Consider the following 18,713-nt stretch of genomic DNA (forward strand, 5'->3'; position numbering starts at 1 on the left):
GCTCAGTTTTGAATTGTTGGTCAGGGCTGTCCAAGAGGCTCCCAAAACAGAAAGCCTATTGCTACTGTCCCTGGTTACTCCGTAGAGGTGGAAGGTAAATCCCTATGGCTGAAGGCACCATGCACTTCAGACACTGATCCCAGAGACCGCAGAGCTGGAACTGACCTGAATGTTTCCTTCTTGAGGAGGTCTAGCTTTTTATAGTACCAGAAGATTCTGCAAGCTTCCAAAGGAGGGAAGCAATCAACAGTCCTACTCGTTGGTGTCTATGAGCCACAACTCAGCATGGTACAATAATCCTAACGGTACAGTAGTGTACACATGCCTTGGCAGTAACCAACAGCTCTCTCAACAAGAGGGAAATCATGCCTGATACCAGAAACCAAGCAAATGACTCAATGCTGGTGAAGTCATGGATCTTGGAGGAGAGCCTACAACCACTACTTTATGAAACAAGGATAATCCCTAACAACAATCTATAAGCCTTCACCAAGGTGATATGACATCTTAATATAACTGTTGATTGCAAAAAAAGTGATTTAATTTAAATTTTTATATGTATCGGGGTTTTGCCTGCAATTACGTCTGTGTATTGTGTGCATGCCTGGTGCTTCTGGAAGCCAGAAGAGAGTATCAGGTTCCCTGTGTAACAGAAACTTTTATTCTCCTAAGGTAATTGCCTCAGAGGCTTACTGCCTCCATCTGTTAACCTTGGCCTGACTCTGGAAGCGTCTAGCCTTCATGCAATCTTATCTAGGTCTAGAATGATTTCACCCTATAGACTTCCGGCTGAATAAGCTCACCCCTTCCTAGCTCTTTCTGAGCTCTTGCTGACTGGCCAACTCAGTTGTTCTGGTTCAAGCTCCTCTCCATAACTGATTCAATCTGGCTCCTCTCTCAGCCTCTCCTGAACTGCACTGCTTGGCCTCATACTAACTTTGGCAATGTGTTCTAATCTTCTGGTTCCTTCTAATTTTCTGGATCATTCTATTTTTCACCTGTCTCTAGCTCGTTGTCTCTCTGTAACTTGTCTCTGCACAACTGTCCTCGTAAAACTATCTTCTTCTCTCTCTGCCTCTGCACTGCTCTCTTAAGTAGCTACCATTTCCTCTCTTTCCCTGTGTGGTTGGACACATCCTATTCTGTCAAATCGTTCTGATTCATCACTTTGTCTGCCTCTCAATTGGACATCATTTTCAAACATGGCTGTTTCCTTCTACAAACTAACTTTAGCTTCCTTGTTCGGGATTAAAGGTGTGTACTAAGGGCGTATCTGTATTCCAATCAGAGGGATTAAAGGTGTGTAATAAGGTCTGAGCCACACCACACTAGAAACAGTTTTTTTCCCCCAGTAACTAACACACACTTGCCATCCACAGTGTGATCAAGTATCTTGCAACACCTCTAGAAATTGAGCCACTATGTGTGTGTGTGCTGGAAATCAATCCTGGGTCCTCCGAGAGAGCAACAAGTGACCTCTGAGCCATCTGAGAGAGCAACAAGTGACCTCTGAGCCATCTGAGAGAGCAAGTGACCTCTGAGCCATCTCTTTAATCATTTCTCTTCATTTAAGATCAGTGAGCAGCCTGATATCCTGAGTTCAATTATTGGGACCAACATGGCGGAAGGAGAGAACTGACTCCTAAGTACTGTTTTCTGACCTCACAGGTACACTGTGGCATATATCTCCTCTCCAAACAAATAAAGATAACATAGAAAAATATAAAAGATATAGCCAGGCAGTGGAGGTGCATGCCTTTAATCCCAGCACTTGGGAGCCAGGGACAGGCAGATCTTTGTGTTCAAGGCCATCCTGCTTCTACAGAGTGAGTTCTGGGACAGTCAGGGCTACACAGAGAAATCCTGTTTTGAAAAACAAACAACAAACACAAAAAGGAAATATAAAGAATATAATTTATAATATATTTATGAAAAACAAGCTTTACTTTTGTATTTAATATATAAAAGTAAAATCACTAAAATATTTTGCATTATTAATTCTTATTTTAATAGGTGTTTCATTTAGAAATTTTATTTTTATTTGCTCTAAAATTAGTGTACAAAATATCAGGTTTCATGATGGTGTTTTGGGACATATTTTGTTTTTGTTTATACAAAATCTTATATCTAAAAAAGCTGGAAAACCTAGAAGAAAGATAAATTTCTAAGTGCATTTGGCCTATCAAAGTTAAATCTAGAAAATAGAAACAGTTTAAACAGATCGGTAACAAGCAATGAGATTGAAACAGTTATTAAAAGTCTCTCTTCAAATAAAAGCCCAGACCTGGACAGATTAAGTGCTGAATACCATGAAACTTTTAAAGAAAATCTAATCAAAACACTTCTCAAAATCTTTCACAAACTACAGCCAGGAGGAACACTACTCAAGTCATTTTTTTTTTTTTTGGAGGCTGTATTAGCCTAATGTCAAACTCTGAGACCTGTCCAAGATTGAAAGATACAGATCAATTTTCCTGATGAACACGGATGTAAAAATTATCAGAAAAATATTTACAAATTGAATCAAAGACATTTTAAGAATTTTTATCAAAATTACTTCATTGTTCTGAACTCACAGCAACAAGAAGGCCTTACTCACAGGAATCCTAACTTCAACCGACAAAGAGCAACGTGGCTCTAGTAAAAAAAAATGTGGACCTTTCATTAATTCTTTTGAGCTTCAATTATGAGCAGAAGGCCAGTGTATGAATGCCTTGTTAGGCTGAACTGGGTGGACCATATGGACCATAATACAGATTATGTCCTTGGATTAACTGGGATATCCTGGCAGCAGGATTCACCGTATCATTTAAATTCACTGAGTGACTTTCAAAGTTATGTGTCTGCTAGCAAATATAGTTTAAGAATATATTAATTTGACTTCTAACTACATCCTCTGGTGGATGGACATTGTTTATGCCATATGCAATTGTCATATCCCAGGCATCAATGACACCCACATTGAGATCCTGAAAAATATCCTTTAAGGCAAGATATTGGGTGTAACCGTGAAAGTCACTAAACCTCTCCACATCGCTGTTCACCTCCCTGGTGTTTTCTGTTTTGAGAACCACCACAGTGTCCGGGCTTCTCAGGAGAAGACGCTGAAGAGCTTTGTGAACATTGAGGGCCCTTCGGATAAAAACATCAATGGGAAAAGGTCTGAAATGCTGGCCAAGAGAAATAACGATGACCGTGTTTTTCTCTCCTCCAGTTCTGTCTATTATCCGTGCAATGTTCTCTATTTCTTTGACGGAGTAGACCAATGAGCCGATAAGAGGGTAACCATGTTTTTGCCACTGGATGCTGATTTTCTCATCCAAGTCCACGGCAAGTTGGTGTTGCAGTTTCCCAGTCTCGTGCAGGTCCACGGACCTCAGCGCTGATAGCAAACAGGCAATCCCAAAACAAAAGGAGAATACAGTTACGAAGATCAATTAGCCACAAACACAGGAGAAAAGAGCTGGTGTTTAGAGTCCTACAAACGTATCATATCTGATTATGGAGTGGTTTTGAGAATTACTATAAGGATTGAAAGTGCCTTATGATGAGGTACTTTGCTCTTCTTCAGTGATGCAGATTGAATTATGTGGGGAATGGCTTTGGCATTTAAATCAGCTTTCCTGGATATGAACAGTTGTGCACATGTTGTGTTGTGTAGGACTTGCTAACTCTGTGCTGACCTTATCTGAGGGTAGACAGGGAAGGCTATTGATGTTGTGTGCAAAAAGAATCTAAGCAGAGATCTGTAATGACTGTAGGAATCTAAGACTGTATTCTATGTTCTTCTGTGGCAACTATGAATGGAATAGCACCAAGTATCTCATTTACACCAGTGACAGTGATGCAATCCCTCACTTGTGATGCCCTTACAAAGCATTTGTCGCTGAGAGAAACAAAGTAGCGAGGAGCTGATTGTTGACCGGAGGTCATGGTTTAACATGTCCCCTCTGCTGGGAAAACTTTTGTAACTTAGAGCCCAAATCCTACCAAGGTCACCTTTCCATTAATAGGACTCATTTTTTAAGTATTGGAGACTACAAGATGGGCCTAATATCAAGGCCAGGAAGAAGATATCGGCTCAACCTTGCATTCAGTGACAAGAGCCAGGGCCCGAAGACATAGATGGGTGGAAAGTGAAGGTGGGATATGGCATTCTGGTAAGTCTTGCCTTAGTGTACACAACACTCAAACTAGGGTTCTTAGAGAAAGAGTGTAGCCACAATTCTATACTAACGTGATCAGAGTTTCAATTGTTCTGCCTTCTGGCTACTTTTTATGTGTTAGTTAGTGTGCCTAGTGGTGTCTTAAATGCTCTCTATTCATTATTTTATTTCATTCAAAACAAACACTAGGGGTAATGAACATTGTTCTAGGAAATGATAGTAACATTTTGTGAATAATGCTGGTGGTTTGTGGTTAACAACTATGGTAAAGAAGAGGCACTTCCTGTATTTTTTTTCTCTTAAAATGGAAACATAGTTTCTCAAAGAGCCGAGAATAGCTTATTCTGAGACATACTGTTGATTTTGCTTTTGAAGTACTCCATCCACTGGCGGATTGTAGAATCACCCATTAGATAGATGAATTTTCCTCTTAGGCAATCTTTCATTTTGATTGGAGCCAGACTACAGGAGACCGGAGTCCATGAGTTTTTCCAGACATGCCCACTAGGGATTGCAGAGACCATCCTGAGTTTGCATTTCTCCTTCACTGGAACTCTTTCTGCCAAGGAATCAGGAAGATAGGGTCTTCTAAAACACCAGGTCTATTCATCTCTGTTTATTAATTGCCTTTCTTTTCTTTCTTTCTTTCTTTTTTTTTTTTGATTTTTTCGAGACAGGGTTTCTCTGTGTAGCCCTGGCTGTCCTGGAACTCACTCTGTAGACAAGGCTGGCCTCGAACTCAGAAATCCACCTGTCTCTGCCTCCCAAGTGCTGGGATTAAAGGCATGCGCCACCACCGCCCGGCTGCCTTCCTTTTCAAAGACCCCCTTGGATAGGTGTGTAGTTGGTGGTGGCAATAAAAAAGCTTATCAAAATATTTTTATAATGGAGTATTTATTCTCAGTAGAACTTTCCTCTGATGTGTGCCCCCTAATGGATACCTATTAGTGTTTATTATGAAACTACATGGGTTTTTCCTCTCAGAATACAAAAGGTCTTATAAAGTAAAATTTAAGTGTTTGTTAGCCTTGTCATGAGACTGACTTCATCAATTCTTGTATAGGTGGAGAAGCATAAAGATTATCCTACTATCATTTTATCCCACTTGCATCAGAGATTGTCACATGCTCTCAGTGTCTAAAATGTCATCGTTAAAGTATGTACTCATTGAGATAAAGGCAGGGATGAACTTGGCTTAGGAATTGTCCCTGTGCATTGATAGTAGCTGTGTCCTGGAGAGTAGCCTGGTTGTACAAGAAAGACCATATCTTCAACTATAGTCACTGGGTAATGAAGAGACTGGGGGCTAGGATGGTGAGGCGGCAGGTTTGGGGTTACAATTATTCATCACTCCAAAAGGCTAAATTAGTATCTTAATAACTTCTGTCTCTTTTCCCCTGTAAGTCCGTCTCTGTGTGTTTTTGTGACAGGGTCTCATGTAGCCTAGGCTTGCCTTCAACTTGCTATGTAGCCGAGGATGATCTTGAATGTTTCATCTTCCTGGGGTCCAGCCTTGGGCTTTGTGCCTCCTGAGTAAGCACTACATTTCACTTCTGCAATCAGAAACACACTTTCCTTCAATGGAAAACTGTCCTAGCGATTAGCAAGCTTTCCTTGGTGAACCTAGAGGGACAAAGATGCTGCTGCCTGAAGTCAGGTTAGGTGGGATGGGTGAGCTGCTCAGAGAAAAAAACACAATGCAAGGAGGAGGAGTGGATGGATACACATGTGAAAGTTCTTCTTTGGGGAAAAAAAAAGTCTTCAAAAACGGAGAGAAGAATGGTGTAAATTGGTGTTAGGATGGCGGTAGATGTCACATCGGAGACATCTTAAGTGACATCCCTAGGGAGGATGTGAAGAGGGTAGGGGAGGATTAAGGAACTAGGTAAAGGCTTAGGAGCGAGTTTCACCCTCTGGAGGTTCCAGTGTTAGATGAGCAGGTGACCTTTGACCCGATGAGTAGATTGCTGACAACTATGGCAGCTAAAGCACCTACGTAAGGTTCTAGTGATCACACCCATTCGTTCACTTATGGACTTTGTATTTTGGCCTGCCTTACAGGAACTGAGACAGTGACCAAGTCCAAGAGAAAGAGAAGGGCCTTTAAATGGGTTCAGTGTTAATCATCCCCCGCCAGCACAGAACTACTTACTGTTGCATTTGGAGACACTAATCACATTGGATTTTCCCATAATCTCCACACCTATATTTGACCTTAAAGAGACAAATACAGAAATTAATCTACAGTGGCTTCAACTTAGGCAAAGTTCCAGATGCCAGATTGGCTAGTCCTTCTGTGAGTTCTCAGTGATAATCCAATTTTCCCATCTAGAATTTCAGGCCACTTAGGAAGTTTCCATTCATTCATTTCTTAGTCCATAGGAGACAGGGGCCCTTAATATGTGTGCAAGGCAGTGTATGGAGACACAGAATGTATTAGAACACACACACACATACACACACACACACACACACACACACCTCATTCTTTCACTCAGCCCATGTTTTGGGGTTCATCAATAAGGATTACCTATCCTAAAAGTCTGAGGACTCCTGGAGAATGAATGCTAACTCCAAATGAATTCCTTGGTCCCTTTTTAAAGGGGTCTTCTTATAGAGTCCTAAGTTAACAAGCTTGGAATACACTCCCTGCAGGCTATATTACCGCTTCTCCATTGGTAATGTGAAATGATACTTATTTACCTTTCAAATAGGCTCCTTTCTTGTTGGCTAAGATAGGAAACTTCCGTGTTCTTCGAACGCATGTGAGTGAGGGCTGCACAGGGCACATTTGGAGGCTTTACACAGTAGAAAGCTTCTTGATCCTGGGCATCCAGATACTGGCACAGCTCGACACTTGAATTTAGAACCAGGGCACATTCGGTTTGGACATGAGAAGCACCATTGACAAACTGGCCTGAGAAGATTATTCTGTCGTAGCCCTGTTTCCTGGCTCTCCAGAGAGCTGACACCCCTTCACTAGGGTGCATGAGCAGGATAGACAGGGAGACAGGGCCCTCCCAGAACAGAGTGAAGCTGACGAGATAGGTGCCATTGTTGAAGTCTGTCACCTTTCCAGAAGCGCCTGCCTTCAGGGCTGGGGAGGACATCCTGGCTCTCAGGAAGTCCCCACCATACTCCTTCCTGTTTCTTAGGTGGTCTCTAGCCTCTACCAGGATGTCCAACTTGTCCCCTACACAGTATGTATCTTGAGAGTTGAGGATGGTGGCCGTACTGTGTGTAGCGCTTGTAGTGCTGTGGAGGTGGGTGAATGGTCTGGGAGGGATCTGTTTGTCTAGTTTCTCTAGGACCTCCCTGATTAGTAATTCTGTCTCTTTTGGTGAAACTGGTGGGTTCAGAGGCACTGCAGAGCATGAGGACTTCATGACCAAGTTCCAGTGATTGAAGGACACAGGTAACTTGAACGTGGTCCATAACTGAAAGGACAAGAAATAGAATAGAAACCAAAGAAAAAAGTTGCTATTTAATGCAACAAGTTTTGGTAGATTAACTTTTGTCTTTTGTTGTTGTTGTTGTTGTTTTGTTTTTCGAGACAGGGTTTCTCTGTATAGCCCTGGCTGTCCTGGAACTCACTCTGTAGACCAGGCTGGCCTCGAACTCAGAAATCTGCCTGTCTCTGCCTTCCAAGTGCTGGGATTAAAGGCATGTACCACCACTGCCTGGCTAACTTTTGTCTTTTATAGACCACTGAAAGGTATATAAATCATATACCTGATATTTTGTGGTTTTATATATATTTCACGCATAGGCAGCATTCTCTAAAAACTGTCAGTATTACTCTGCTTTCTAATGACTTAATTTGGAAAACCCATTCAACCCCAAATAGCTAAGATCATCTTCAAAATGATGGTGATATGAGGCTGCCAAAACTTCCTTGCAGTCAAGAGTTCTTGCTGCTCCTAAAGAGACCCTGAGTTCAACTCCCCATGGCTAACACCCAGCTCTAACCCCAGCTCTAGGAGATCTGCCATCATCTCCAGTCTTTATGGGCCCTGCACTTACATAACTGTAAATCTGTTTTACCAACTGAATGTCTGGTGCCTTGAATGGTTGTTGTTAGGAGTATAGAATAACACAGTGTGCTGGATAATTTTATGTCCACTTGACACATGCTGTAGTTATCGGAGAGGAAGGGACCTAAGTTGAGAAAATGCCTCCATAGGAACAGGCTGTACCGAAGCCTGTAGAGCATTTTCTTAATTAGGGATTAATGGAGGGAGGCTCAGCCCATGGTGGATGGGGCCATCCCTGGGCTGGTGGTCCTGAGTTCTATAAGAAAGGAAGCTAAGCAAGCCATGTGGAGCAAGCCAGTAAGCAGCATCCCTCCACGGCCTCTGCATCCTCTCCTGCCTCCAGGTTCCTGCCTTGTGTGAGTTTCCGTCTCGACTCCCTTCAGTGATGAACTGTGATGTGGAAGAGTAAGCCCAATAAGCCCTTTCTTCCCCAGCTTGCTTTTGGCCATGGTGTTTCTTCACAGCAATATAAACCCTAACTAGGACATACGGGGGCATTAGAAAAGCATTGGGCACATGGTAGATACTTATTGTGACTGTCTCTATTGTTTGAAAAGATATTTAAAAATACTCAAACGTGTCAAATGAAGTAATGACAATGGGTCATTGTCATCAGTCACTAATTATAATCTTCGGTAAAGCCAAAGTAGTTTGCATGAGCCCAATTCTTGTGTCGATAATAATGATAAACTATGAACAAAAATGTTTGTAATAAGACAATTCCCTAAGAGCACTGAGAGCTGAGGTTAGACAACTGCAGGTGTGAGCTCAGCTTGAGCTGTAGCAAGAGAAGAGCTAACCTGTGCTACAGGGTGAAACCATGTGTCAAAAAAAGCAAAACAAAATCCCGCAAACAAACAAATACCTAAAAGCAATCAGCCACCACCACCAAAACCTCAACTCCAAAGCCAAGAAGCAACCAATGGAAGAGGGAAATCAAACAGCAGCAGCAACAAAGCCGACAGCAGCACACTGAAACATAAGCCTTTCACAAAACAGCTGCGAGGTTGGAAACAGCACGCAGTTGGAAACAGCACATAAATGTTTGAATATTTAGATAGCCTGGTACTGGAGGGGGAGAAACGTTTGCCATTCGCAATTATCCACGGTGTTTAAAAGTCAGGTCCATTTCTGCACATAGAAATGAACATATACTCTATTCTTCAGATACTTCCTTAAAGTAGGTGCTAACAAAGGATGGAGATGATGTGTGACAGTGACACATTCACATGCAAGCAGCATAGGTCTGTGCCAGCACACACACAGACACACATGCAAACACGTACACAGAGATACGTACACAGACACACAGAGACACATACACAGACACACACATACACATACACAGACACAGGTACAGACACAGACACAGACTCACATAGACACACACAGACACACACAGACACACACAGACACACATAGACACACACAGACACATATAGACACATACAGACACACATACACAGACACAGGCACACACAGACACACATAGACACACACAGACACACACAGACACATACAGACACACATACAGACACACACAGACACATACAGACACACACACAGACACACACACAGACACACACAGACACATACAGACACACACACAGACACACACAGACACATACAGACACACACACAGACACCTACACAGACACAGGCACACACACACAGACACCTACACAGACACAGGCACACACACACAGACACCTACACAGACACATACACAGACAACACAGACACAGACATATACAGACACAACACAGATACAAAGACACACACACACACACACACACACACACACACACACGAATGACTGTCTTATAAAGCTTTTCAGCCCTCATAATTTCCTATCTGTGAGAAGTACCCTCTACCCTGGGTCCCAGCTTACACACGAAAGTTTGTAGGGTCATTGCCATTGTCAAACATTGCCGTGTTAACCACTGTGAGCTACATCGGTTCCTGGGCACAAAATATCAAGCAAAACAGAAAAATAGATCAACTCCTACCTTCACGGGGTTTCTGAAAACTGTAAAGGACACCAAGAAGATCACTATAAACAGCAGCGCCCACAGAGACTTACGATTGGTCATCGTTTTCATAGTTCAAATCCTGTGAGACAATTATAGGAGCTTACCACTAAATGAAACCGGAAGTAGATCACGCAAAAGTGTAACCTACTCACCACGCCTGGTTATTTCCTCACTTAAATTATTCCAAAGGTGACATCTTGGCCCTCTGGGCTCCCCCGTAACCCCCTGCTGCAATTACTGGATTACCTATCAGCTTGGAGCCCACTGTCAGCCAAGACACTAAGAACAGGGAGTAGGCAGGACACTGTTATCTAGGTGGGTCTTCCAGGCTCTGCAATTTTATGGAGTCTCAATTCTTTACAAATATTGACTCTAAGAACCACGTGAACTTCTAGTAGAAGCTAGCCCGCCAGCCTTCAGATGGTCCGTTTCCCATATTGCCAGTTTTTCTGGCACCTCTCAACCTTAAAAAAGAATTACTTTAAAACTCCTAGGTATTACTTTCTCTTCTTAAAAATTTTGAAGCTTTAGGCAGTCCTCCTTCCATCGTGACCCACCCCCTCAGTTTATATGGACATTTGTCTTTGATCTGAAACTCTGAGTTTGTTTCTTTAGGTTAGATAACCCCTGGTGGGGGTTACTGGTCAGCATACATAGATGTCTAATGTCAGCCTAGGGTTGTAAGAAAAAAAAAACATATAATTTTGCTTGAATACCATCCTTACAAAACTTCCTACTTCTCAAAAATTTCTTCTTCGAAGCACCCTCTGCCTTAGATCCCAAAGGATTTAGCACCCAGGAACGAATACTGGCCCCTCCCAACACCAGTGATTTTCATACCTTTAATAGAAAGGCTTGTTTTGGTCTCATTTCAAGAAACTGGGTGAGCCTGGTGGAGAGCCTGCTTCTGTGGCCAGGGGAGTGCTACCAATGTCCAGCCTTCCTTCACCAAAACATATCACCGGTACAAGCCGCAGGGCATAGGGAACCAGCTACTTTCCAGTGGGATTCATGCCCTTCACTCTAAGCAGGAATCTGGTTGACAAACTGCAGTGACCAAGTCAAGTAGAAGCTGAAAGGAGGGACAGTATACGCTGCACAGCACGTGGAATGGTTGCAACGGACTGAAACATCAGGGGCTTTAAGTCTGACAAGCAGACTGTAAATACTCCCATGGGAAGTTGAACCTCTTCCTACCTGAGCATCCCTGTGAAGACTCAGTTACCAAGATTAAAATCCACAGTATTCTGTGAATAGTACATGCTGTGCAAAAACAGGAACTGAAGGGGAACTGCCTCAAATACAATAAAGAGAAAACAGTGATAGTGATCATACCTCAGACCAAGAGGAGGACGCAGTCACATGGTCCAATCCAGTTGAATTTGTGCTCTTGTTCTGATGGAGTCCCAGGAAGAGCAGGTATCTCTGACACATGCATAGGGCCCACAGGAAATAGCAGTTGGTCTTGTGGGGCCTGTTAAATATTAAAACTTGACAATAGCTCTGCCATATTCCCTCAACCTTTATTCTGTAGCTTATAACCTTAACTTAATTTATTGTTCCTTGCCCTGACAAAAACATCTTGTGCTTTGTCACAGAGCCTCATGGACTTTGGAGATCTCCTAGCCTCCTTGCCTCTCGACCCAGGCTATCAGCTTAAAGGTCAGACAGTGATGCTTCGTCTAGATAGCCTATGTGCCGCAAATGTTGCAAATGCACTTTTTTGTTGTTTCCCCCATGTAAAAACTGGTTCGGAGGACTGCCTTGGGTGGCAGTTTTTGGATCCTGAATCCTGATACTGGACAGAGATTGGTGTTTGAGTGCTTCGTGTGGCTCTTCCTGGATTCTAACAGCCCCCTTCATGAGTCTTGTTTACACGGCCCCTTATAAGAGTTTATGTGCATTTGAACAGGTCACCAACCTTCCCATCTTTTTGCTGTTGTTTTTTTCTTTTAAACAGAGTCTCATGTAGCCCTGATGAGTCTCATGTAGCCTCAGACCCTAGATCTTGTCACTTTACCCACCTAATCGTAACAACAACAACAACAATAACACCACAACAACATAAAACCCAACAAGCTAGACTCTTTTAGAAAGAAAATGAAGACTTTTCAGCATGTTAGTCATGTTCTAGCAGATGACCTATAGCGATACTTTGTTTCCGTAGGATGACTTCTGAACAAACCCTTTTAACCTTACGTAGCTGGGTCTGGATCCCTCAGTTGGGCTCTAAAGAAGTCTATAAGAAGGGCAAGCATGTGCAATGGTTTTCGCTTAGCTGCTCCTAGGAAGGCAGGTGGCAACAACTTCCCAAGATCCCAGGCCTCTTGAGTCATTACAGATTTAATGGGCTTTAGTCATATAGACATTGGCAATGTGAATTGACATCAGTTTTATGAGACAGGCATAGGTCTTCGTGGCTCCATGAACCAAGAGTAAAGAGAGAGTTTTAATCATTTACCAAGGTCATCCAGTGAGGTCCAAAACAGGACGAATCCCAGGTTCCTGTTTTCATGTTCTCTGTCGCTCAGAGAATTTTCTACACTCAAACATACATGATATGGACAAGTTCACGTAGCTCCCTGGGACTGCTTACTTACTGCCATTACATTTAAAAGGTCTCTATCTCTGCATCCGTATGGCTCTATCTTGCCCTGGCATCTCCTGTATTCACCCCCCTCTTCTCTGATTTCTAGAGGCCATGAAGAAGCTCCTCTGCCTTCATGGTCTGCTTCATGCCAGACCCAGTGAGCATGGACCCAGTGGGTCCAGGTGAGCATGAACCAATGTGCTAAAAGAAACATCTCTTCCTTCAAGTTCTTTGTGTCAAGGATTTTGTCACAGAATCAACACCCCAAAAGAACTAATATAGAAATTCCAGGGAGAAGAATGTTAGCTCTCAAATTCTCAAACATGTGAAGCTCAAAATTGCACAAAGCTAGCCCTATATATTCTACACACAGGTCACCATGTTGTTTGTGATGATAGCTTGTCTCCCAGGAAGCTGGGAGATGAAGAAAGAAGTCTATATGCCTTTTATTTCAACTCAGTGAACTTAGAAAATCTCAAAATTAACAGCATGCGTCTTGTGTTTTCTTTTGTTCTGGAAAGGTGTCTTACCCTTCTAAGCATGTGGATAGATCTGCTTGTTCAGACCGTGGTGTGGTTGGTTTCCTGAACAACTCTCAAGGATCCTGTCACCTCAGGAGGCAGGTATGAACACCTAGACATCTGTTCAATTTTGGATCAAATTTTATATGTAGGTTTGCCTGGCTTGTGACATTTATCCTCAAGATAGAAGAGGAGGGGTTTAAGTTTAAATTTCTAAGAAGCCTTGCTTGTCCTTGGGGACTGCCTGGAACTGCTCTGCCACTAAGGGATGTTTTAGTTATGAAATTATAAAATAAGTACATGCCTCTTTTCTTGAAGAAAATATGGGCTAATGTGGAATCGCTTGGATGCAGATGTTAATGATATGTCTCCCATTTTGGAATATAAAAAGATACATAGTTTAAAGTGCAGTGCTTCTCGACAGGACTTATTACTTCTCTCAGGACGACTATGTCTGGTTCTTAATGTGGACTTGATCTCTCCTCTTGTGAAAGTTACTGCTTCTGTCCTTCAAAGAACCCTGAAGGAGTGTCTGTCCTTGTTCAGCTGGCTGCTCATGGTTACTTAGAATGAAGATTTGGACCTGCAGGAAGAAGAAATACAGGCCTGATTGCCCAGGCAGCTCTGGCTGGTGCAGACTATAGAGACCAATGGATTAGGTTTCTTCTGCCTGGTCTGGGCCTAGGCTTTTGAAGTCTGGGTTTTGTATGAACAGACACTATCTTGGAAAGTACTGGAGATGGATTATTGTGTGACTGCCTCTTAGAAGCCCTGGGGCAGCCAGCTCCCTACTTAAGAGGTATAGACTTGACCTCAAGGAAACAGTGTCTACTGCCATTTATTCAGAAAGACCTCCATCCTAGGCAAGAACTAAGAGCTTGGAGGAATTCCAGTTTCCTAATGTTGTTATGATAAATGTTCTGACCAAAAGCACGGTCAGATTGGGAGGGTACTGTTTCCTCTCACGTTTGTAGTCTAAGTCCATCACTGAGGGAAGTTAACACAGGAACTAAAGGCAGGAGCCTGGAGGCAGGAACTACTGCTTTCTGGATCACTCTCTGGTTCCTTCCTTCTCTTCTTAGCTTTCTTATGTTCCAAGGACCACCTGCCTAGGGATGGTGGTCCCCACAGTAGGGCCCTCCAACATCAATAAATAACACAATTCCCATATAAGCACACCTATAATCTGATCTGGTCAATCCCTCATTGGGGGCTTTTCTTTAAAATAACTCTAGACTGTGTCCAGTTGACAAAGTTAAGTAGGACAGAAGGTCCTAGGTTTTAGAGGTAGGATCCTGGGTACCACTTTGGACTGGAGTACAAGATGAGGAAGATTCTTAAGTTCTCTTCCTGCTAAAGGGCAAGCTCTGTCCAGGGAGATGCAGTAAAAACCCAGTTTGGGCTCTGAGTCTTCAAGTGTAATGGTTACTTGAACTATGGAATGATTTTTTTTTTTTGCTTTATAGTATCTTTTTGACAACATTGGACTGATAGTTGCAGACTCCTATTAACAATTATAACCCTAAATAAAAAATAAGGCAGTCAAGCCAAAAGCTGGGCATGATGGCACATGCTTCAATGGCAGCGTTTGGCTGATACATCTCAGTAGGAGGCACAGAGGTCTGAGTGCTCACAGGGGTGGAACGGACAGAAGGCTGCGGAGGACATATTTTCCAGCCTGATGACCTTTGTGCTATCTGTGTGCCCAGAGATTTTCTAGCATTGAAAATCAACGAGCCTCTTCTATGATATAGCACTACCTTTTAGAAAATGCATTAGAATGATCTAAAGGTATGAGTGAACAGAGAAAACCTCCATGTCAAAGTAGCCTCCATCCCAAACATTGGATATAGACAAGGAGCCAAAGACTTTCGTACATCGAGGGCAAGCACCGTAATTGCAATTTTAAGTCCAGCCCAGTTCCTGGATAAAGTAACACAGCTCCCCACACTAACAACCTAACACTAGGAAGCACATGCACATTTAAAGCATAATTGTTTGGTTTGGGAAAGAGCTTCCTAGGAGAGAGGGACTTGTAACCATGGAGCCTTGAGGTGGGAAAGCAATTACAAAGGAAAGAACATCCTGTTGGATGACAGGGTCCCAGAGGGAGACAGAGACTTCTCTTCAACTTCCAGAGGACGATTGGTGTGACTGTGGTTCAGAGGTAAGGGTGTCTGTCACCAAGGCTGCCACCCTAGTTCAGTTCCCCAGGACCCATAGTGATGGAAGAAGAAAAACAACTCCTTAAGGTTGACCTCTGACCTCTACACATGCACTGTAGCACATATGTACACATGGGTGTGCACATGTGCGTGCACGCACATACACAGACACATACACACACTAAATGTAACAACAAATAAATATAAAACCTGGAGAAGAGCTTTGTGAAGAGAGGTAGATGAAAAAAAAAAACAGGAGAAGAGACACTACAGGACAGTGTGGTGAGGGCAGGGAAGAGGAGAGATAAAAAAGAGGGGGAATGTTCTATGATCTATTAACTTATAATAATAAGTTACTCAAATCTGCACTACTTTGTACAAAATGTACCAATTTCAACCCCAAAATGAAACATGTAGAAAGGTAGAGGAGAAAAATCACACATTCCTATGGCATGGGGCAAACAAATAACAGGTCCAGGCCCAGCTACATTGTGGAGACGGGGCTTTTCTAGCAGAAAATTAAAAACCACTTTATAAAACTGTTTATTTTTTTTAAGAAGAGTTGAGAGTACAGGAATCAATTCTACTTCACTTTCATTAAGTTTCACAATATATTTCTTTGTATATAACTAGCTTGACTGCTGCCTTCCTAATCCTTCAGGATAAAGAATGTCTGGTAGAGAATTATGCCCTTGCTTATCTAAAAAAATATTCTACTCCATTTTTAAAAGTCATATTGCTAAGGCTCTATATACCTGGACCTGTTATTTGCTCCATGCCATAGGAATGTGTCATTTTCTCCACTGTCTTTCTACATTGTTTCATTTTGGGGTTTACAATGATACTATTTATACAAAATAGTACAGGTGCTGCCCAGTGTGACTAGTTCATGCTAAAGTCAAAGGCACAGGAAAGGCCAGAAGAATGCAATGGGGGAAGTCAGGAAAGCAATCTTGAAAGCCTATGTTGTGTAGGAAGTAGTACATAATTGTTGATCAATTAAACAAAACACTGTACCTGGTTTTTGTCATATAATGTTCAGTGGTACACTGAAACCCTGACAAGAAAGTCCTCACCAGATGTATCCTCTGGAGTCAAGATCTTCCCTGGAGTTACCCATGATAGTTCTGTGAGTCATTCAACAAAGTCATACCATAGCAGGATTCCTCAGAAAAGTCAGAGTTCCTGGTCAGATCCCACTTAACACACTCCAGTGAGTCATATGACGTTCAAACCAAGGATACTTTGTTAGGACACCCACTTCAGGACAGTGCCATAGAAGCTCCCGGTGCTGTGGATTTTCGTTCGATCCTCACCTGATTGATTGTCAAGTGTCAGGCTTTCTTATCTGTCAAAATATTAAAGGGTTAGCTGTGAGTCACATGGCCATTCAAAACAGAAACAAAGATAAAACACACAGATTTTGACCAGTTACCCTGAAACAGTTTCCACACTTTCCCTAGGTCACGGTTTGGAGGTGGCAGGTTCTTCAGAGGAAATGGCATCTTTCGTAGGAACAAGAATAGAACTGATCTGAAAGAAGCTACCACCAATGTCTACCAGCTGCTGCAGCTTCTGTGTGTAAAGCATGCTGTGTTCTTTATGCCTGAAGGCACCTGGTGTTACCAAGACCAGGGCATGCATGACTGTTGATACACATGCGCTAACTCCGCAGGACTTTCTCCCTTGGTTAGCAGCCAAGATTGAGGTGTCTCCATTGCTCACCATGCCCGTGTTCATCTGCTATGTTTCTTTATGCTCTTCATATCAAAGGAGGTTGAGGCTGGAAAGATGGATGACCTTAGCAGTTCTCTGTTCTCTTCTAATAGACTTTAGGATGCCTTTCCAAGCTCGAAGGCAGCTGGTATCTAGCTGAACTCTTGAGTTTGGAACCAGTTACATCAGCAATACTCCTGGGCTTGGATATACAAGAACGAACTCTTCCTAATTGATGGAAGTCTGTGCAATGATTCGATTTGCAGCCACCTCGGACAGATCAAGATTGTTCAGGAGACAGAATTCATCCCTCCCTGACAGCCTCCTCCTCACTACCTCCCTTCCCTGCCTTCTCTCCTGGTCTGCCTCCTCCTCAATGACGCTCTTCTTGGTGTCCCTTCTCCCCTGCCTTTTTGGTCTGCCTCCTCCTCGCCATGTCTGCCCTCCCTGCCCCCCATACCTCTCTGCCTCAGTCTCCCAAGTAGTTGGGGTTATAGACCTACACCATGAACTCTCTTGAAATGTTGAAATATGGTAGAATTCAGAAGCTTCAGTCTTTAACTGTAGCTGAGCAGAGACTTGTGCTTTTAAAAAAGTGGTGTGAGTTGTTTATGTGTTCAGGAATGTAACTTCCCCTACAAATTCTTATCTGCAATCGGCCATCCGTGAACAGCAAAGTACTTGGCTTTTGCAGTCCAAGTGGTAATTACCTCCACCCAAGGAAACCTGAAGCCTGTTCTTGGAGGTATGAATTCTAACTTGCATTAGTGCCATGTCCACAGAGGGATTATGTAGTGTGGTTTCTGCAGATCAAATTCAAGAGAGTTATCCAGCTTATAAACTTGTACCAAGATGTTATATATAATTGTGGGCCCTAAATAGAAAGTTTCGCTTGGCAAGAAATATTTCTAAAATATTACACTCCAAGATTATTACAAACATGAGGATAAGAAAACAAATTCAGGGACTGGAGAGATAGTTCAGTGGTTAAGAGCACTGGCTATATTTCCTGAGGATCCAGGTTCAATTCCCAGCACCACAAGGTAGCTCACAGCCATCTATAACTCTTGCCCTGGGGGATCTGATGCCCTCTATTGATCTTCATGGACACTGCACTCATATAGAATACAGACATACATGCAAAATTCCCATATATATAAAATTAAAATGTTAAAAAAAGAAAGAAAGAAAGGAAGGAAAGGAAGGAGGGAGGAAGGGAAGAAAGAGGAAGGGAGAAAGGGGAAGGGAGGAAGGAAGAAAGGATGGATGGAAGGAAGGAAGGAAGAAAGGAAGGAAGGAAAGAAGGAAGGAAAGATGTCAAATAATTTGGAAAAATAAACCAGATAAAGTAAACTAAAGAGGGCTGGAGAGATGGCTCAGTGGTTAAGAGCACTGACTGCACTTCCAGAGGTCCTGAGTTCAAATCCCAGCAACCACATGGTGGTTCACAACCATCTGTAATGAGATCTGATGCCCTCTTCTGGTGTG

General features: G+C 42.7%; 2 protein-coding genes across 6 annotated transcripts in view; one reads left to right on the forward strand and one right to left on the reverse strand.

The window, feature by feature from the left end:
• Window positions 1–18,713, forward strand: part of LOC114635029 (NXPE family member 2) — an 83,135-nt gene that overhangs the window by 11,234 nt on the left and 53,188 nt on the right. The window contains exon 2 of the mRNA XM_028783645.1: window positions 13,345–13,446. The gene's annotated coding sequence lies outside the window, so the exon portion shown is untranslated. The remainder of the gene's footprint in view (window positions 1–13,344; window positions 13,447–18,713) is intronic.
• Window positions 2,064–16,726, reverse strand: LOC114635031 (NXPE family member 4). Of its 5 annotated transcripts, none has more exons than XM_028783656.1 (8): window positions 16,663–16,726; window positions 11,569–11,707; window positions 11,074–11,305; window positions 10,210–10,312; window positions 6,870–7,603; window positions 6,319–6,380; window positions 4,522–4,725; window positions 2,064–3,382 (listed from the first exon to the last, which is right to left on the reverse strand). In XM_028783656.1, the coding sequence occupies exons 4-8, from the start codon at window positions 10,300–10,302 to the stop codon at window positions 2,847–2,849; spliced, it is 1,629 nt and encodes a 542-aa protein (XP_028639489.1). In that variant the 5' UTR covers window positions 10,303–10,312; window positions 11,074–11,305; window positions 11,569–11,707; window positions 16,663–16,726; the 3' UTR covers window positions 2,064–2,846. The 5 variants fall into 5 exon arrangements, with proteins under 5 accessions (XP_028639489.1, XP_028639488.1, XP_028639490.1 ...); XM_028783655.1 differs by having other exon boundaries at window positions 16,527–16,724; XM_028783657.1 differs by lacking the exon at window positions 16,663–16,726 and adding an exon at window positions 13,354–13,372.

The sequence above is a fragment of the Grammomys surdaster genome, unplaced genomic scaffold (assembly GCF_004785775.1).
Source record: "Grammomys surdaster isolate TR1022 unplaced genomic scaffold, NIH_TR_1.0 1164, whole genome shotgun sequence".
NCBI classification, from domain to species: domain Eukaryota; kingdom Metazoa; phylum Chordata; class Mammalia; order Rodentia; family Muridae; genus Grammomys; species Grammomys surdaster.

Coding starts and splice junctions, on each gene's coding strand:
- LOC114635031 (XM_028783656.1), bottom strand. CDS start 10,302: ATGAAAACGATGACCAATCGTAAGTCTCTGTGGGCGCTGCTGTTTATA. Junction 6,381..6,869: donor GAAAGGAGCCTATTTGAAAG/GTAAATAAGTAT, acceptor TGTCTCTTTAAG/GTCAAATATAGGTGTGGAGA. Junction 4,726..6,318: donor TAGTGTCTCCAAATGCAACA/GTAAGTAGTTCT, acceptor ATTCCTTGGCAG/AAAGAGTTCCAGTGAAGGAG.